This window comes from Kogia breviceps, chromosome 1, assembly GCF_026419965.1.
Source record: "Kogia breviceps isolate mKogBre1 chromosome 1, mKogBre1 haplotype 1, whole genome shotgun sequence".
Taxonomy (NCBI): Eukaryota; Metazoa; Chordata; class Mammalia; order Artiodactyla; family Physeteridae; genus Kogia; species Kogia breviceps.
Window position 1 is genome coordinate 114,056,992 of NC_081310.1, and position 21,683 is coordinate 114,078,674.

The following is a 21,683-nucleotide window of genomic DNA, read 5'->3' on the forward strand; positions in this document are numbered from 1 at the left end:
TTTAACAGCTTTATTGGAGTATAATTGCTTTACAATGATGTGTTAGTTTCTGCTGTATAACAAAGTGAATCAGCTATACATGACATGTCTCCTCTTTAAGGAAGGCTCTCAGAACAGCCATGATGAAGGGAACATGCCAGACTGGGAAGAGGCCAAGGAGAGTCAGAAATTAATATAATGAAGCTGATCAGGGAGTATTTAGCTGTTAAAAGGAGTCTGTTGAGGAGGCAATTAACACGTACTGTCTGATAAATAGTTTAAAATAGCTTCTAGACACAGTTTAGCCAGGGCACAAGAATTAGTCCCAGAGCCTCCTTATGTTAAATACTCTTCAGTGACAAGTACATTTAACTTATTTCTCTAACTCACATCTTGGATGTTTACTGTGAATCTTACTGTCACTGTTATAGGTAGAAACTAGAGTTCAAAAGCACACAGCAGAATTTTAATTTTGTAGCAGTATAGTGTATAGGCGACTACCTCTGGAATTAGACAGTCTGGTTTCCACCAGGGTTCCACCTCTGGGTGACCTAGACAAGTTACTCAATTTCCTCAAATAAAAACCGAGATAATGGTATGAACTTATAGGGTTGTTGGGAGATTATAAAACTGCTCCAAGGTGTGATCTGTAGTTACTATGTCTACTTTCCCAACTCCAATTCTCTCTGAACCCACTCCAATCAGCCTTTTAACTTCAGTACTCCAAGGAAACTGCTTTCATCGAGGTCACCAACAACCTATACTCTTCCAACTCCAGTGGATAGTTCTCAGAACTCATCTAACTACACATTTCAGCTGAGTTTAACATAGCTGACCACTTCTTCCTCCTTGAAACATTTCTTTCACTTGGCTTTCATGACATCACCTGTCTTATTTCCCCCACCTCACTGGTCCCTCCCTCGAAGCCCTCTTTGCTGACTTGAACAGTCTCTTTCCAACCTTTCCCTGCTGGGGTGATTCAGGGCACCAGATGCTCAGCCCTCCCACCTCTTCTCGACTGACTCATTCCTCCACAAGATACTATCAAGTCACATGGCCAGATGAGATTATACCATACGATTACACCATATAATTTTGGGAGATTCATATACCCAAGTGTTTACTTGACGTTTCCACCTAGATATCTAATAGCCATCTCGCATCCAAAGCTGAATTCTTGATTTTCTTCCCACAAACTTGCTTCTCCTGCAGTCTTTGCCGTCTCAGTAAATGGCACCACCACTCACCCAGTTGCTCAAGCCAAAGACTCTAAAGTTATCCTTGGTTCATCTTATTCTCTCACAATCCGCATCTAATCCATCAGCAAACACTATTGGCAATACATTTAAAAATATATCCACAATCTTACCATGTCTCCCCTCACCCACTGTTAACAGCCTGGTCCAACGTACCATCTCTCTCACTACTGCTCCTGCTGCTTCTATTCCTGCCCCATGAGGCTACTCTACGCACACCTATTCTGTCAGAAGAGAAGGCCAGTTATGCCATTCCCCTGCTTGCAACCTTTTCACAACTTCCCAACACTTGAAGAATGGAAGCCAAGGTCTTAGGCACAACCTACAAAGGCCCTGTGCGATCTGGCCACTGGCTGCCCATCTCTGGACCACCCTTCCCTATGCTCCAGCCATGCTGCTCTTCTCACTTTTCTTCAGTATTCCAAGCATGCTCCAGCCTGAGGGTCTTTGCACTCACTGCTTCCTCAGCCTAGATGTCCACACGGCTGTGCTCTCACTCCAGTCAGGTCTCAGAGAGGCCATCTAAACCACCCTATCTAAAGCAGTGCTGCTCCAGGACTTCCCTGGTGGTCCAGTGGTTAAGAACCCACCTTCCAATGCAGGGGATGCGGGTTTGATCCCTGGTCGGGGAACTAAGATCCCACAGGCCGCGGGTCAACTAAGCTGTGCGCTGCAACTACTGAGCCCGTGTGCTGCAAACTACAGAGCCCACACGCACTAGAGCCCGCGTGCCACAACTAGAGAGGAGCCTGTGCACCACAGTGTAGATCCCATGCAGCTAAATAAATAAATAAATAAATAAATAAATAAATAAATAAATAAATAAAACAGCGCTGCTCCAATTCCCACCTCTTTCTATGTATTCACTCTGCTTTAGGTTTCTTCACAGCTTTAATCATTACCTGATATGATATCATATTTATCGGTTTAGTATCTATCTCCCTACTTGAATAGAAACTCTGAGAGCAGGACATTTATCTGTTTTGTTCACTGCTATATTCCCAGAACCTATATACCTAGTATATAGCAGGTACTCAATTAATGTTACATATTTCCATTATCTTTATTAAATAATAAGCAAGTAGATTGCTTTTTTCAGAATCCACGTCTGAGTAAAGCCCAAACACTGGATCTACATATCCCAAAACAGATACCAGAATTCAGTTGGTGACATAGGCCAAAGTACAGAGGAGCCCAGAAGAGTCAATCAACCTTTATGAAAAGAATCACCCCCAAATCTTACAGTGATATTAAACGTGCAAAGGGCAAGTAACTCCATCAGTACATGTAGTAAAAGCTACCTATTTGAGGCATAATTTATTAAATATTGCAAGAGGCAAGAAATTCCATCTGTACATGTAGTAAAAGCTATCTATTTGAGGCATATTTACAGAAATATCAGAACCCATAGAGAAGAGGGAAACACCCACCTTATCAGCCATCACAGAGGCAAAAAGGAAACGTCCCCCAAGACCAAATGAGTAGATTTTCACACCAATGGTTTTGAAGCTTTTTCCCAAGTCTGAAGTTCTCCGTAATTCCAGCGCCCCAAGGTCAGCTTCTTAAACAAGACAAGATGTTAATTAAAATTTCACTTACTGGTGAGCCTCTAGTTCAAAACAATTGTTTTAGAATTGTTCTTAGTTTTATAGCAAAAGAATTTTTAATCCTATGCATGTTAATCAGGTAAGAATATAAAAGGATATAGAATTAGACATAGGAAATTCACAGTTGGGTTTCATCTTTATACACGTGAGGTTTTATATTGGACAGAAAGACAGTTTACTTAATTCCAATACAGTGTTGCATAAAAACACCACAGCATCCTGGTTTACTTTCTTCATGACACAGTTTGCAATTATCTTATTGTATTTTAAGTTGTCTTGTTTTGAGTTTTGGTTTTCCTGTTGATCATCCAACATCCCTACTTGAACTGAAGCTCCATAAGAGCAGGCCTTGGGTGTCTCGTTCTCGCCGTCCTGAGAATGGTGTTTAGCATACTACTGCAGGTGCTCAAATGAATGGATAAGTGAAGATTATGCTTTCAGCTTCGAAACTGTGCTGCTGATTGGAAAGCCAGTAGCTTCCACCAACACAAACACAATCCATGTTCTTTGGCAGAAATCACTATGCATTTCAATTTGTTATTGTTTGTAGCCTCATATTTACTTTATGTAAATACATTGCTAAAATTAAGTATACTGTCTCTGTGTATAGGCTGCATTTTTTATTTGATCGAGGCAGAGTATAGTACTTAGTTGTTTGTACTTTCAAGATTTAAAAAATCACTAACAGCTAGCTATCTTTAGCTATTAAAATAACAAGAGAATGGAAACATCTTTGATGCTTCTACCTCTTACAACCCAGAATATTCTACCATGAATGGACACCAGGACACTCTCTTCTGGGACTAAAATATACTTACTGCAGGAGCCATTCACATAGGTGGTAAAGAAGATGGTGTTTTCTGATCCCCTACAATGAGGCAAAGACAGAGAAAAGACACGGTTCAAGACTGCTAACAGACTGCATCAACCTTAGTCACTTAGCTCCAAGCAGGTCTAATAAGGGTCACCTATGGGTACAAGCCAAAACAGCCTTCTTGGATGCCGTACACCGATTCTTTCACAGCCTCACATCAAGGTTCCCACAGTCTGGTCCCAGGCATTTTCCACACGCCACTACTTCTTTATGTGAACTCTTCCAGATGGTCAAACTGGCCTCCTTACACTCTCCAAACCTGCCTCTTGCATTTGCTCATATTATTTCCTTCTTAAAACACTTTTCTCTCGTGTGACCGAATCTTACCCTCACAATCTTCAGGCTCCAGGTTATAACTCTTCCATGAAGCGTTCCCTGTCACTCTAACTGGAAGCCTTCTTTGGTGCAAACTTCTAGAGCAGTGGTGCTCAACCAGGGACGATTTTGCTCCCAAGGGACATTCTTGGTTGTCACAACGGGGGGAGGGGGATTGTTACAACTGTTTAGTGGGGAGAGGCCAGGGATGCTGCTAAACATCCTGCAATGCTCAGACTTTTCCCCTTCAACAAAGAACTGTCCAGTTCAAACATCATTAGTGCTGAGGTTGATAAACCCTGTGCGAGAGCCCTGTGCTACTCTGTGTCAGCCACTTGGCGCTCCTTTGTCTCCTGTTTGGCTATTTTAATTGCATAGTGTTTGCCTTATCTCTCCTACTACACTACTGGGTTCTTCAGGGCAGGTACTAAGTTTTATGCTTTGTTGTTTCCTCTTAGAACCTAGTTCAATGCTTTGCATGAACTAAATAATTTAGTTCTTTCACCTCAAATAGACAACTAGGTCAGAGGTTGAATTATTTAAATTCTAACTTGGAAAGGGAGTTTCCAGGGAACTAGATTTAGACCTTGATAGTACTTATAGATTAGCACCAGCAAAAGGTGCTGGGTCTCAGACACAGAGGACAAACTAGTGGTTACCAATGGAGAGAGAGAGGAGGGGAGGGGCAAGATAGGGGTGGGAGATTAAGAGGCACAGACTACTATTATGAAATAAATAAGCTACAAGGATATGTTGTACAACACAGAGAATACAGCCAATGTTTTTAAACTATAAATGGAATATAATCTATAAAAATTTTAAATCACTATGTTATACACCTGAAACTAATATAATATTGTAAATCAACTGTACCTCAATTAAAAAGGGTGCTGGGTCTGAGCATGTTCTTTCAGAACTTTAGATTGTAAATTCCTAGAAACCAAAGATCTAAAAGGTGAGCAGGGCTTCCCTGGTGGCGCAGTGGTTGGGGGTCCGCCTGCCGATGCGGGGGACGCGGGTTCGTGCCCTGGTCCGGGAGGATCCCACGTGCCGCGGAGCGACTGGGCCCGTGGGCTATGGCCGCTGGGCCTGTGCGTCCGGAGCCTGTGCTCCGCGGCGGGAGAGGCCGCAGCGGTGAGAGGCCCGCATACCACAAAAAAAAAAAAAAAAAAAAAAAAAAAAAAAAAAAATAAAAGGTGAGTAAATAGTTACCAGCAGCCCAGATCTTATATTTAGACACCATGCAGAGAAACAAGTTACAAAAGTAAAAAATCTTGTATAGGATACAAAATAAAATACCATTTTAAAATAACGTTTTAGTTTTAAAGATGAGTTTGCTATTTATTTCTTTTAGCTTTACTGAGGTATAATTAACAAATAAAATTGTAAGATATTTAAAGGGTACACTGTGCTGATCTGATATACAGATGTAAAGGTGAGTTTTAATGATCAAAATTATTATAGTCTTATTTGAACACACCTTACATATTTTAGGTCTATCAGAAGCGAAATAACTTGTTAACTTAGTTACTTTAAAAATTCCTTCCTATAAGACCATATAAGATATAAACACAATTAATTAAAATACATAAAATGAAAGCAGATGTGGCATGTGTACCATAGTGGTGCTGTAAAAACCTCATTTAACCAGCATTTTCTAAAAAAGGACGCTTTACTTAAGCACCATTTTTAATAGTTTATTTTGGTAGACATACTTGGCAATGTCTGTATTACACATCTCCCTATCTCCCTAAGTAGAGGACCTTAAATAGTGAACTCTTCCTTGGGATTACGGACCATCGTCATCAACATCAACTGTATGAAATGGTAACAGTGTTCCTATTGGAAGTTACTGAGGCCTGTGTGCTCTCTTGACACAGCACTAAATCCTTTCATCCCATTGCGTTCTCTGTCTCTGCCTACTCTGAGAGTCCTGCCTCCATGTGGCTCCCAGGCAGTGGACTCTCAGGCTGGCCTGTGCTTGCTGTTCACACTCATATACCCCACCTCTGGCAGCAACCTGCTATCAACTGGGAAACCAGATCAACAAACTTGCTGAAATTAGTCAAAGAGAAAGAAGAAAGAGGCTCTAAACAAAGGTCTGAGCCTAATCAGAGTTTTGGAGGTATGAAGACTCTCATAATTCTTGCTCAACCATCCCCCAAATTCCCCAAACAAATCTTTCACAGAAGGAACAAACTAAAGCCCAGAGAGGTTAAGCCTCGACTAGCAGCCGATCCAGGTGAGAACAAAAGTGACGTGACTCCCAAGTAGGAGCCTCCTCCGCTCCATCGTCTGTAAGCCGGGGTTGGGGAGGAGCACCGGGAGAAGTGAATGGATTTTGGTGCACGGATAGTGTGACGCTGGCAGTCGGGAAGCTCTTTGAGCTTTCTTTCTTTTTTTTTTTTTTTTTTTTAACATCTTTATTTGAGTATAACTGTTTTACAATAGTGGGTTAGTTTCTCCTTTACAACAAAGTGAATCAGTTATACATATACATATGTTCCCATAACTCTTCCCTCTTTTGTCACCCTCCCTCCCACCCTCCCTATCCCACCCCTCTAGGTGGTCACTAAGTACAGAGGTGAACTCCCTGTGCTATGCTGTAGCTTCCCACTAGCTATCTAATTTACATTTGGTAGTGTGTATATGTCCCTGCCACTCTCTCACATCGTCACAGCTTACCCTTCCCCCTCCCCATATCCTCAAGTCCATGCTCTAGTAGGTCTTTGAGCTTTCTTCCTGATGCCTCACTACATTCCACATAACTGAAATGGATCTCTAGAGGAGATCTCTGTGTGCAGAGAAGTACGTAAGTCCCCAAATCAAAGCTGTACTTTATGCTTTTGCAACTGATGTCACCGTTTACATAAAATCAACTGTTTGCAGGCAGCAGCTACTCAGTAATGTGCTTTGTTTTATACTTTACATTCTAAAACTTAGTGAGACTAAGTCTTCTTTCCTAGAAGAATCAGAAGCTCCTCCAGGTCAAAGTCTGTGGCATACCCCTCTCTCGTATCCCTTATGGCACCCTAAAGAGTACTCGGCACATAGTAAGTGCTCAATATTTATTCCTGTGACTTCTGGCAGCACCGTCAGGAAAGGTTTAGGGCCCTGCACAGATGGAATGTTCTGTTACTCACCATTTGGCCAAACATACTGCTTTGTGGATTTCTTCCCATTTTCCCCCAAAATTCTTGGACACCCACAGGCCATTCTGAAAGATTATAAATGACTTATCAAAATTCCAGCTTTATCCTTTGCAGCTGCTTGTATGACCTTTAATAACTCATATCCAATCATTCAGGACAGTAAAAACACACACTGAAATTCCATCCAAGCTTCCTGAGCTCCATAGACACACACATGGTTTATGAGGGCCCCTTTGGGGTCTTGCAAGTTCAGAATAACAAATGCTTATGAAGTGCCTACTGTGTGCCAGGCACCATACCAGACGTTGCATTGGGGATACAAAGATGAACACGACACACTCCCTGTTCTCAAGGAGTTCACAGTTTAACAAGGGGTGCACATAAGAAAGTTCAATACATGCGGTAAGTGTTACGGAAGTATGGTCTCTGGGGTAAGAGCAGGGAAAGGAGGGACACTGCATCAGAGATGGTTTGTGAAGAAGATAGCTGAGTCTTAAATGAGCAGTGTAACCAAAAGAAGGCAAATGGGAGATGAGATATCACTGTACAAAGACAGACTAGTACAAGCAAAGGCAGAGAGGTGATGAAACATCTCAGTGTATGCAGGGAGCTAAAGCCTTCAGACACAGGTGGAGCACACATTCCAAGATGAAGACAGGAGGAGCCAGTGCTGGGTTGGGGGTGCACTCCTTCTATGCCATGATGAGGAATCTGGTCTTTCTCTTATATGAGGTACTTGAAGTAGGTGAATGACACAACTAGTTTTACTTTTTTAAGAGGAATACTTGGACGACAATGGGAAAGATGGATTTCAGAGGGTTCAAGCTGGAAGCAGGATAAGCAGTGACTAACTGCCACATCAGTTCATTAAGAGTTAGTAAGGCCTGACACCACGGCTGGGAGGAGGAGGCTCAGGAAGAATTTAGATGCTGGGTCCGTAGAACTGGACGGCTTTTCCTGTAGGGCAGGACAGAGTGAGTGAGTGAGTGAGTGAGTGAGTGAGTGAGAGTGAGTGAGTGTGTGTGTGTGTGTGTGTGTGTGTGTGTGTGTGTGTGTGTGTGAAAGCTAAACACTCTGGGATTCTGGGTGAGGGGAAAGCGGCACTGTGGAACCTTTAGCCAGCATAAGGATGAAGGGAAGAACAACATGTCTGAGACACAGCAAGGAAGACATCAGCTTTAGATTGAGTTTGAGGGACCTGTGGGACATCTAGCTAGACCCCGGGGGCAGCAAGATAGGCATCTGCAGCACTAGGAAGAAGCCAGGACCAGAGACAGGGATTTGAGACTCTTACGCATTACAGTGGTTGTAAAATGGTAAGAGTGGAAGAGACTGTTCAGAGTAAAATGATTAGGGATTTAAGGGGAGGTTGAAAGGAGTTTAAAAAAGAGACTAAGAAGCAACCATTAGAAGGTAGGAAAAAACCAGAGGGAATGATGTCACAGAAGCCAAGCAAGTGGAAGGATTGGTCAATACTTTCAAGTGCAGCAGAGACTGACAATTTCAGTTACACTGGCAACACGAGCCTAGTGGGCCCAGATTCAGTGGAGGTGGGAGAGAGGTGTCCCAGTTCAGCTGAAATTAAATGGTGCTGATCTAGGAAGAATTACCTTCAGTGCTCCTCCACTCTCACCCACCATTCTTCTTTCTTTAACTTTTCCTCCTCTAGTAATGTTCACCTCCCAGCATTTCTAATCTACCTAATTCTACTCAGAAACAGGAAAGGGTCTGGTATTACCTATTTGCACTTTAGTACAAATTGGCCCATCTTCTCCACACTGATTATTTGTACTTCAAATTTACCCTTAATGGGAAGCAATTTCAGGTATAAAGGCAGATTGTACCTGCCTCTTCCTGAGGATAGCCTGGTTTAATAAGCTTAAGATACTTGATAATTGTGATGGGGTGGCCAAGGGCAGATCAATGGTTCTGTCCATTCCTATGGGGGTCTCTTTGTTCCCTTGAAGGGCCTTCAGCTCAAGCTGCTGAAAGCCAATTCCCAGGAATTGTTGCTTTAAGATCTAAAGCCTACCCAGAAGGCGAGTTTCCTTCCTCTGGCCTCCTTTGGCTAAGCTTAACTCTGACCTTCCTTGAGTCCTCCAGCTTCACCTCAGCTCAAAGATCTGCCCACAGAAGGCCCAGAACCCAGACCTCTCTTCCAAGTGCCCTTCTCCTCCTCTCCATGCCATCCGTTTGTTCAGCCCAACTTGTCTATATTTGATAATCCTATTTCTGTCCCCACAACGGTCATCACGGCAACAGCTCTCAAATTTTAGTGTGCAGGCTCAGCTGGGGAGCTTGTTAAAAACACTAGCAACCTCGTAACCAGAAGTCACCAACATACTATATCTGGATCGGGGCCAAGGAATTTGTATCTTAAACCAGCCTCCCAAGGGTTTCTATCTGATGTTGCTGGTCATTAGACCACACTCTAAGCAATAAGATGAGAGACAGCCACATAAATACAGAGTGCAATTATGACTATCATAGTCTAGCAACTCAGCCACTCTGGGCCCTTAACATTCATGATAAAGGAGACTGATCCTCCAGGAAAGGAAAAGCTGAGCTGCTCCTCAGGGAACTTTCAGAAGAGAGGTAGAAGGGACAGGGAGGGACACTGGTTTCTGGGGAGAGTATAGGAATGTGGTAGGGGGTGCAGGGATTTAAGACTCCGGATATTTAATACATGGGTGTCAAAGACAGAAATCAATAGGCTTTTATACCAAGGACCTAAACAAAAAAATTATAAAGATGTGGTTTGGCCATAGGAAAGGAACAATAACAACATAAGGAGTTTGACAATTTATGCTTGTCCCCTGTAGAACAAGAAGGATTACATTAAACTCTTTTCTACTCCATTACTCCAACAGCACATATCTGTTCAATTTTTAAAAATTTTAATGACAACTAGACATCATCCTTATCTGGAATAGATAGCACATGAAAACTGTGCCCTTTACCATATAGGAAAAAATGCAAAAAATACATACTTCATACCATAAGAAGTCACTAGAAAACAGTCCAACATAAAAAGCATTACCTACAGGGTCATTTTAAGACAGTATATTTTGAGACTATAAAAATGCAAAAGGCAAGACAAGCTCTTCAACTAAACTTACTTCAGTGCTGAGAGCTAAAAGATAATCAGAATTCTGAGGACTATACATCATCTGAGTCAGAGGATGAAAAGGGAGATTGGTCTGAACAAAGTTCTTTGCAAAATCTGATGATCTGAAGATTCTTCCTCCATGACTTCCTCCCGACACCTCTGCTGTTAAAATCACCTGATTAGGGAGAAGGAAGTTCAGCATCAGGGTATAATACTATGAAAGTACAGGAAGTTCTTGCACCATTTCCACCAGACATTTGTTAAGAAAATTTTAGTTCCAAAAGTAAGACGAGTTATAAAAACAGATTAATTGGTACACTCTACTCCTCAAGTATTAGTCTTATCAAAAAATACTGTCCTGAATTGAGCCAGTACATTATATCTACGAAGTTGAGCCTGGTCAGTTTGAGATTAGCCAGTTTCCCCAAAGACTAAAATGTTGTCTTAAGATGTATACCTTATAATGCTAAATAACCACCACATAATTATGAAGAGTTTTGGTGCCCCTTGGACAGGGTTCAAAAAAAGAACCTGTGTGCTAAATTCCATTCTTTGTGATCAGTACTAAATCATGTTTAATTTTTAAAACACAGTAATAGTAAACTAAATATATTGCTGTGTGTCACTGGATCATTCAAATATCAATATCTGACAGCCCTGCATATGGTATCATGCACAGCTTTGTATATGTATGAATGAGTCTCACCTTCCCAGAGTTCTCAGGACCAATAGCCATGCCAAATTCAGTCCGAATGAAGGTGTTATTGATGAGATTTGTAATATCCTTAAAGTTCTTTCCATAGTCCTCACTGACAGGAAGAAAAAAAAGACAAATTTAGAATGCAGAGGTCATGGACACTGTTGGGTTTCCACCCAGCTTCCATCACTCTCACCGACTTTACTGAAGCACTCACCCTCCTCAAGAGGTCACAGCTTCAGGGAAGTTGATTCTACCCCTACCTCCAGTGGTGGGCCTGATTAGTGGAAAGAAGTTCCAACCCCTCATGGGTGATGGGGTCAGGAATGAGGGGGTGATCCAGGCTGAGCCAGTAAGGCAAAAGGGGGGAATTGGGGTCTATTAGGAAACACATTTAAGACAACCACCTAATGAAATGATCTGTCTTCCTTTAGATCAGTGGTTCTTAACCAGGGTATTTTTGCCCCATCCCCCATCCCCACCAAGTAAACATTTGGTAATGTCTGGAGACATTTTTCATTATCATAACTCAGGGTTGAGGTGCTACTGGCATCTAGTAGGTAGAGGCCAGGGGTGTTGCCAAACATCCTACAATGCACAGGACAGTCCCATAAACAAAGAATTATCTGGCCCCAAATGTCAACAGCACAAGGTTGAGAAACCCCCATGTTGTAGTATGTGAATGCAAAACAAAAAAGTGCTATGAGCATTCTGATACAATGAGAACACAACTTGAAGATGAAGCCAACATAAGTGGATAGTACTGCTGAGGTAATTCTGGAATTCCAGAGAAGCAGAACCTATGACCCTGGATTGAATGGACCCTGAAACCCATCCTTCCTCTGTATTTAGTTATGAGCCATGAATTCCCTTATTATTTAAGCTAGTTTGAGTTGGGATCTCTAGTAAATGTAGCCAAAGGCTTTCTAACTAATCTACCAATGCATAGCACTCACAGTAAAGCTGTAAGTTAAGTCCCCCACCAAAGTTACCATCCCTAAGCACAAGTCTCTTCATGCATGCAGCACTCAGCTCGGGAAGACAAAGAAACTCAACTCTTGGGTTGGTAAAGCTTTCCCCAAAAGTTCATTCCAACAATATCTTTGAGAGGTATTAAATTCCATGTTTAGATTACAAAAAATAAAAGAAAAAGAAGTCAGTAGCTGTTTAATTCTGACAGGTTTAACACTATACACAGTTCTGTTACGATACATAATGCTAAATCTTAACATTCATTAAGTTTCAATGTCCACGAGTGATGACCACTATGTACTGCAACTTAGTTGCCCAGTGATAAATGCAGTGTACAGTGGTTCACTGATAGTATATATGACTTAAAAGATGGTACAATTTTGGTAGCAGCTTCAACAAAGAAAGAATCACAGAACCACAGAACATGAGAGATACAAGGGACTGAAGAGAACACCTTGTCCAACTCCCTCATTTTGCACATGAGGAGGTTCAAGGGGAAGCAATTCATCAAAAGTCAACCAGTTAATTAAGGGAAAAATTGAAACTACAGTCCAGTTCTCTTAACTCTCAGCCCCAAACTTGAGACAACTTTTAATTATGTGTTAGGAATTCTTCCTTTGCAACCTGTGGTCTTTCTCTTCCTTGCCAGGGCTTGTGGCCTGGCAGGAAAGATCAGCTTATAGGAAGGTGGAGAGACACAGGAGGGAAGAATCTCTCAGTGTCTGTACAGGTCCCTGACAGTATGCTAAAGCAAACTACATGTGACTTTAAGTTGTCTTCCCATCTCTTAGAACATACACAGAGAAGAGTCGTAGTTAAATAAAACAGGGATTAGGTACCACCCAACTGATTCCCGTATTACCCTTTCTTGGCTTTGGAGTACAAGAGTTCTTATCTTCCCAACAGCAGGCCAAGAGATATGCATAGGGACTTCCCTGGTGGCACAGTGGTTAAGAAACCATCTGCCAGTGCAGGGGACCCGGGATCGAGCCCTGGTCCAGGATGATCCCACATGCCGCAGAGCAACTAAGCCCGTGTGCCACAACTACTAAGCCTGTGCTCTAGAGCCCGCGAGCCACAGCTACTGAACCTGCGCTCTAGAACCAGCAAGCCACAACTACTGAAGCCCACACGCTAGAGCCTGTGCTCCGCAACAAGAGAAGCCACTGCAATGAGAAGCCCGCGCACCGCAATGAAGAGTAGCCCCCCTCGCCACAACTAGAGAGAGCCCGAGTGCAACAACAAAGACCCAACACAGCCATAAATCAATAAATAAATACATTTATTTTTTAAAAAAGAGATATGCATAAACATGTCCTAGCTCTACAGTGCTTGTATCATCAATAGCTCAGACAACGTCTTAAGTGGTTTGCAGTGGCTCGATTATCACCTGCTTACACGTTGCCGCTCCTTCACGACATCCCAGGGACCCTCCACAACCCTGCTGACAAGTCTGCTTGCTTTTCAAGAACTTGGCACAACAAACACATCCCTGCCCTTCAGAAAAAGGAAGCAACATGAGCGAAACAAAAATCATCTGCTGCAACACTCTGACACTTTAGCCAGTTAAACAAATGGAGCACAGTGGACTAATTTCAACCTGCTGGGATTTAAAGTAGGGTTTTGTGGAGGCTGCGTTGGGCTCAGGGATATATTTTACTATAGCATTTTATTTTAAAGTAGCTTTATTTTTTATCAGCATTATATCAGCATACATGATATATCAGGAAGAGGAAATCAATGAAACACCCTGAAAAATAAATCACTTTTCAAATTCCATATTATAATAATAGAGTTATGACCAGTAGTCAAACATTAACAAAGCCCTATAAAACCATCTGCTTTAGAAATGTTTTTTTAATAACAATTCTATACCTCAATCCTAATATCTGCTCTTTCTGGTTACTAAAAATAAATGATCACTTTTGTTTAAATCTGTGGTATAAACACGCACAAGAATATGTACATTTATAACAAAAAATAGTGCTGGAATACAAATATTTTTGGCATAGAGCTTAACACCCCCAAAGAACATGAAAAATCTAGACATTTAAATAAATGGGAAAAAAAAGTAATCACCACATGGAGTCCTGGTAAGATATAGCATCAAAATTCCTATAGTAAGTAGAGAATGGACTTGAGGACACGGGGAGGAGGAGGTGTAAGCTGGGACGAAGTGAGAGAGTGGCATGGACATATATACACTACCAAATGCAAAATAGGTAGCTAGTGGGAAGCAGTCACATAGCACAGGGAGATCATCTCTCCCTGTGCTTTGTGACCACCTAGAGGGGTGGGATAGGGAGGGCGGTAGGGAGACGTACGAGGGAGGAGATATGGGGATATATGTACACATATAGCTGATTCACTTTGTTATACAGCAGAAACTAACACACCATTGTAAAGCAATTATACTCCAAAAAAGATGTTAAAGAAAAAAAAATGTGTTGAATGGATAAACCAATGAATAAATGAACGGATGTAAAAAAAAAATTCCTAGTAAGATCAAAGACTCAGGAGGGTGTTTTTCCAGAAGATTCACATGCTGACTGACACTCAACCCAAATGTCAATAGCCAAGGATTACACCCTTGTTTTTGAGCACTTTTCATTTACAATATAGAGGAACTTGTGACACCGGGCATCTGACCTGCAGACATTTAATGAGAAGTAACAGTAAAAGAATCCTATAATATCTCAGAGAATCTTACATTTTACTTTTCTCAACAATCAAAAAAGCACAAATATCCTTGTTTGGTTCGCTTTCAGGACTAACCATTTCTCTACTTCTTTATCCTTTAGTTCATTTTTGCCATGATTAAGTCACTATAAATTATTACATAAAAGCAACAAGGATGGGGGCTTCCCTGGTGGCGCAGTGGTTGAGAATCCGCCTGCCGATGCAGGAGACACAGGTTCGTGCCCTGGTCCGGGAAGATCCCACATGCCGTGGAGCAACTAAGCCCGTGAGCCATGGCCGCTGAGCCTGTGCGTCCGGAGCCTGTGCTCCGCAACGGGAGAGGCCACAACAGTGAGAGGCCCGCATACCGCAAAAAAAAAAAAAAAGCAACAAGGATGACAACTAAAAAATGATAGTTTTATAGTTTTCACTAATGGGGAAAGCTTATACAGTTAATCTTCATGATTCACGAATTCCATATCTGCAAATTTGCCTACTCACTAAGATTTGTAATCCCGTACTCTTGGCACTTTCCTAGTCATTTGCAGACATGCACAGGGCAGAGAAAAAAATCTGAGTCAAAAATGTTCCCAGCTGAGGTCCAACAAGGGGCCACTCTGCCTTCTTGTTTCAGCTCTTATACTATGCATGAGTATCTTCCTCATGGTCTATATAGTACCATGCATTTTGCATTTTTGTGCCTTTCGTTGGTGTTTTGCTGCTTAAATAGCCCCCAAGCATAGTGTTGAAGTGCTGTTTAGTGTTTCTGGAGAAAACACGTGAGTTAGATAAGCTTCTTTGTGGCATGAGTTGGCTGTGAGCTCAATGTAAATGAATCAATAATACACATAAAGTATCTTTAAACAGAAACATACACAAAACAATATTATGTACTGATCAACTGATGAAAATGAATGTTGTGGTCAGAGGTTTGCAGGAACCTAATTCTGTATTTCCCCCAGGAGCAATGGTTCAGGTACTCACTAATTCAGTATTCATGGAGACTATAGAACATAACTATCGTGAATAATGACAATTAACTGGATTGAGATTTCCAGTTAAAAGATCAATATGGAGAATGTAGCTTATTAAAATGTGCCAAAAGAATCAGAGACCTGAAATCACTGCCAGGTAAAATTGGCAGAACTTGAATTTACATTAAACTAAACTAATACTTCATTCTCTATTTTTACCCCAACTGTCTGATGCTACCTTATGTGTTTTTATTTAATATTTCATTGTGTGTTATCCTTATTGGAAAATGATACATGTTTTCTATAGCTATTTTGAAAATATAAGTGGGAAAATAAAGAGGGTAAAATATTGTAAGTGAAATCACAAAACTTTTTTTTTTAAACCTTTTTTTAAAAAAAATTTATTTATTTACTTTTGGCTGTGTTGGGTCTTCATTTCTGTGCGAGGGCTTTCTCCAGTTGCGGCGAGTGGCGGCCACTCTTCATCGTGGTGCGCGGGCCTCTCACTGTCATGGCCTCTCCCTTTGTGGAGCACAGGCTCCAGACGTGCAGGCTCAGTAGTTGTGGCTCACGGGCTTAGTTGCTCCGCGGCATGTGGGATCTTCCCAGACCAGGGCTCGAACCCATGTCCCCTGCATTGGCAGGCAGATTCTTAACCACTGCGCCACCAGGGAAGCCCCACAAAACTTTTTTTTAGCAGAAGGAATGAGTATGTATCTGAGGTCCTTATTCTGCTTTGATTGACAAGACAACCCTAAGAATAGGTATTTTCATGGGAATATTTCTTAAGTGACGAAAACCACCTCGTTTCATGATTTTTATATGCCCTAGGTTGTAAAAGTGAAGTTGCAGTAAAATGCCATCATCATACATTTCAATAAACTTTTTCTTTAAGAACTAAAAAGCAGGAAAATATATTTTGCAGATGGAATTTATGCTAACCTTGTAACTAAAATATGCAGTCATTGTTAATAATCTACTGTAGTGAAAACTGAACCAAGCATATCATTAAAAATGTTGTCATAACGATATGCCTTGGAGAAGTTGGTTTACTGAAATTTGCTTTAATATCTGTTGTATATCTTTAAGTTATCCTTTTTTAAAAAACCTCAAGTAACATCCTGAAAAACTTACATTGACTATGGAATAAACTTTAATATGAAATCTCTCAGAGATTCCCTTATTAATTTCCGAAATTTGAACAACTCTCAACAGGAAATAGAAATCACAAGTAAAATAGCCCAGCAGTTTTCTGGTAATTTGGTACAGAATTTTGCTGTACATAATGCTTACATGTGCTTTACTAAGTAGCTAATCTTACAATGAAAGGTTGGACTCAAGGCGCCATAAAACAAAAAGGTGCAAAACATCTTTTAGTTGCCAAAAATCAAATTATCATCTTAACTGTAGCTAGTTATTTCCTTTTTAACTTCATATTTGCAAGTGAGAGGCAAATGTACTTTATAATCTATTCTATGAATTAATATTCCTTAACAGAGAATCAAAATTTATACTATTCAAACATGATACCTTTTAATTGAAGATATTAATATATTATTCAATTCTACCCAAACACTAATGCCTAGGGACTTTTATTTCCCAAATCTTTCAACAATCCTCTTTCACAACCTGACGATGAAGTATGCTCCAACTCGGCACAGGTAACAAAGACAACTACCTTCTCCTTGTGTGCGCCTCCATGCAGTACTACTCACGGCAGGTAGCATGTGATTAGCTGCCTTCTATAATCCCAAATGAACCTTTGACTACGTAAGATGTAGCAGAGAAAGATAATCTAATAAATAATACAATCATTAAAGCTGTGAAAAACAGAAGAATCTTCAGAGTAGTTTCAACAGGCTTTTATTTTATTCCCCAGTTAGGCAAGCTCAGCATATTCAGGACTCATTTCGATCAAACTGCTCCCTCCCTCCCTTTCCCATTTCTGAAGCAACATGTGCCTCTTTGCTGGTGTGTCCAACAACATGAGTCACTTCAGACCAGGCCAGGCCAGCCCAACTGGAGAGGCAACAAGGCATATTTACAGTTTCCACCTAAACTCTGGAAGAGTTTTCACTTCACAGCAGGGAGGAAGTAATTAATATTCAAAATGACCTTTGTAAAACCAACCAACCAACCAAACAACCTGCTGTGCAAAATGAAGAAAAAGAACTTTAGTAACATGATAGTATACCAGAAACAAATAGGATTACTCTCTGGTAAACTGTATGTTAGTGGTTTCTCACAAGACTAGATAAATATAGGATGGAAAAGGGCTGAGTCAGATGGTGGTAGGTATTTAAACAGTAACATAGTGATACCATTTTGTTTTGTTTGGGTTTGTCTCAAAGTAAGCACAACAATGAAAAGCAAAAGAATAGGAAAAGAAGTCGTGAAAACACATTTCACTCCCCACGGGTATGACGCAGGTCTGTCAGGTCCAGTTCTAGCCACATGATTAAAGAGCACTATAAAGACTAAAAAGTGAATTCAGAAGGGAAGCAAAAAAATGGCTGCAGCAACAGATTTAGGAGATAATTCAACCATGAGAAGGAGTTTAGTAAAGGCTTCAAAACATGTAGAGATCAATAAGAGAGGAGGTTTTCATTTGCTAACAAAAAGTAAACTGGAAATAGGCATCTTCTGTGACATATATGTGTGATAGTGATCACAGCAGCATTAACAATAGTGAAAAAACTAGCTACAACTTAAGTGTCCAAGAGAATAATGATTAAATCTTTCAATCTAACAAAAATGATGGGTTACTAGCAGAGGTAATATGACAAGTATCATGGTACGAGCACTGACCAATCAGAATGGTTATAGTTTGCAACGCCAAGTGTTACTAACACCTGCATGTTGGCAGGGGTGCGGGGGGTGTGTGCATCTGTAGAAGCCATGGAGGCACCTGGTGCCAGGCACTTTTTATCAACTGGTTCAGAAGGCTTTCAATTCATTTAAAAAACTCTACCACAGTGCCAGTACATGCTGGCTACATGTCATATCTGGCCGTTGGCATGGTAGCAGCTAAGAGCACCAAGTTCTTACTCGGTGCCAGGCACCGCAAAGCGTAACTTGCAGCAGCTCTAAGGTGGCCGCTATTATCATCTTTCTTTTACAGACGTCTAAAAACACTCAGGGAGGTTAAATGACTTGCCCAAGTTCATTCTGCTCACAAATGACAATGCTGAGATCCAATCCCAGGCCTATATGCCAATACAATTTGGCAACTTTACACTATACCATGTTGCTTCCTAAGACTATCTAGCCATATGGTATAACATTATAGGGGAAAAATCAAGATAATAAACTGTAAATAAGATTACTTGACTTTAGGGTGAATTTTTTTTCTTTTAAAATTTCCAAATGTTTTATAATATGGTTATATTGCTTTTTAAAAAAAATTTATTTATTTTATTTATTTTTGGCTGTGTTGGGTCTTCATTGTGGTGTGCAGGCTTCTCATTGCAGTGGCTCCTCTTGTTGCAGAGCACGGGCTCTAGGTGCACGGGCTTCAGTAGTTGTGGCGCGTGGGCTCAGTAGTTGTGGCACAGGGGCTTAGTTGCTCTGCGGCATGTGGGATCTTCCTGGACCAGAGCTGGAACCCGTGTCCCCTGCATTGGCAGGTGGATTCTCAACCACTGCACCACCAGGGAAGCCCTGCTTTTTTTAAATGAAAGGTGCATTGGTAAGAAAAACTGTATCATAAAGATTTTACAACAGCAAATTTTTTTTAAAAAATGAAGTTATTAAAGTTATAAAAATTTTAATGCACTTTTCCCCTTCTAAAACAGGATACTTTTCATATGTCTGAAATGGTTCAACTACTGTTCTAATTTAATAAACAAAGTCACCTATAAATTATAGCCCTTCTAGAACTAGGATTCTATAATATTGTCAATCTTTATCAAAACAAATCAAAAATATTATTAGTCTAAGAATTATTAGAGAAGGCAAGGCATTCATTCATTCAATTAATATGTACTGCCTGCCTGCTATGTGTCAGACATTTGGCTAGTTGCTAGAGAACCCCAAGTTAGTCAAGAACCTGCCTTCATGGAGCATACAACAATCCCAAGATGGCAATTCCTTCTTGGCCTATTTTTAAGCTAAAGTCACTGTGTTAAAGGGCAGAGAGCACTATCTCCAGGAGCAGCAGTCAAGGGTCACCTATTGGGGAAGGGAGCCTGGGCTGATCTATCTCAGTTTCACTCCCACCTTGGTCAAGACCAACAATCAAAAAAGAACCCTGAGAAAGTATGATGGCTCCTGGGAGATTCTTTGGCCCTGAGGGTAATTTCTATGTCATCTGCTGAAATGTCAAATTTCTTTAGGTCTCTAGGGGAAAAATGGGATAGAAACAAATGATTGGGAAGACAATCAACAACTTCTGGTTATTAGCTGGTTTTGAATCTTATGGGTAAGGAATAGAACCCTACTCTTTAACCAAACTATACTTTTTAAAATTAATTAATTAATTAATTAATTAATTATTTTTGGCTGTGTTGGGTCTTCATTGCTGCACGCGGGCTTTCTCTAGTTGCAGTGAGCAGGGGCTACTCTTCATTGCAGTGTGGGCTTTTCATTGTGGTGACTTCTCCTGCTGCGGAGCATGGACTCCAGGTGCACGGGCTTCAGTAGGTGCAGCATGCGGGCTCAGTAGTTGTAGCATGTGGGCTCTAGAGCGCAGGCTCAGTAGTTGTGGCACACAGGCTTAGCTGCTCCGCTGTATGTGGGATATTCCCAGACCAGGGCTTGAATCCGTGTCCCTGGCACTGGCAGGTAGATTCTTTTTTAATTTTTATTTAATTTAAATTTAAATTAAATTAAATTTAATTTTTTTAACATCTTTATTGGAGTATAACTGTTTTACAATGGTGTGTTAGTTTCTGCTTTACAACAAAGTGAATCAATTATACATATACATATGTTCCCATATCTCTTCCCTCTTGTGTCTCCCTCCCTCCCACCCTCCCTATCCCACCCCTCTAGGTGGTCACAAAGCATGGCAGGTAGATTCTTAACCACTGCACCACCAGGGAAGCCCCCAAGCTGTACCTTTGAGGAGATAACTCTAAAGCTTTGTGAATGTCACAGTACAGACTATGGTTCCAGAACATACATTACCACAATTATTACCAGGCACTTTGGTAGGTCTGACCTGAGAACCTCCTCGTGATCTAAAAACAATCTGTTTGGGGCTTAAAATGTTAGATAAAAAAATATTCACTTGGGGGAATTCCCTGGAAGTCCAGTGGTTAGGATTCCGCGCTCTCACTGTGGCGGCCTCGGCCTGATCCCTGGTCAGGGAACTAAGATTCTGCAAGCTGCGCGGCATGGCCAAAAAAAAAAAAAAAAAATTCACTTGGAAGATACAGTAAGTATTGTAACTTCAGGGGTATAAAAACCATTTTGTACTCATAATAGAAAGATGGTTAAACGCTATGCTACCTCTCCACAATTATCCATTTAAATTAATATGCATACAGCCCTATAGACACTTCCTTCATCTTCCTTTACTGTTCTGCCACTCAGTCAGGTCAACCTAATTTCCTTGGAACTAGATCCCTTTTCATATTTCTTCAGGTTGCTAAATAGATAGATATTAAAAAGTGTGCTGAGTGTGACAGTCTGGTGAAAATTTAAGATGGCCAGAAGATCTTTTAAATCAACTGTTGGATCCCATCATGTCTAGAAAAGCAGAGAACATACATTCACAATGCATTACTCAGTCAAATGCCCCAATCATATGCTAGGCATCTCACCTTCGATATAGCTTGGACTGTCCGAAAGTCATAATTACCAATGGTACATGGAATGTAGTCAAGACGAGAATGATCTGGAGAGACAAAAGCATGTGGTCAGTAAGAAACATAGTCCAATTACATGCTTGCAACAACTAACCATCTGAATGATTGCCAGTAGCCCTGCTTCATAGTAGCCTACATTGTAATACTATATCTGAAAACCAAGAAGGACCAAGTGATTAGGGCTTACAATGATTCACAATCTCAACTCATTTTGTTGAGATGGTCTCATCGCCTACACTTGAAACAGTGAGACAGAGCT

The 21,683-nt window shown here is 41.0% G+C and overlaps 1 protein-coding gene across 4 annotated transcripts in view; it reads right to left on the minus strand.

Moving 5' to 3' along the window:
- Positions 1 to 21,683, minus strand: part of SORT1 (sortilin 1) — a 73,959-nt gene that overhangs the window by 22,444 nt on the left and 29,832 nt on the right. For 2 of the 4 annotated variants that reach the window (XM_059042179.2, XM_059042008.2), the window contains exons 3-8: positions 21,380 to 21,453; positions 10,999 to 11,101; positions 10,303 to 10,467; positions 7,175 to 7,248; positions 3,661 to 3,710; positions 2,666 to 2,796 (exon numbers count right to left, since the gene is read on the minus strand). In XM_059042179.2, coding sequence (XP_058898162.1) covers positions 2,666 to 2,796; positions 3,661 to 3,710; positions 7,175 to 7,248; positions 10,303 to 10,467; positions 10,999 to 11,101; positions 21,380 to 21,453 — 597 coding nt within the window. The remainder of the gene's footprint in view (positions 1 to 2,665; positions 2,797 to 3,660; positions 3,711 to 7,174; positions 7,249 to 10,302; positions 10,468 to 10,998; positions 11,102 to 21,379; positions 21,454 to 21,683) is intronic. The other 2 variants (XM_059042100.2, XM_059042264.2) reach the window with 1 other exon arrangement.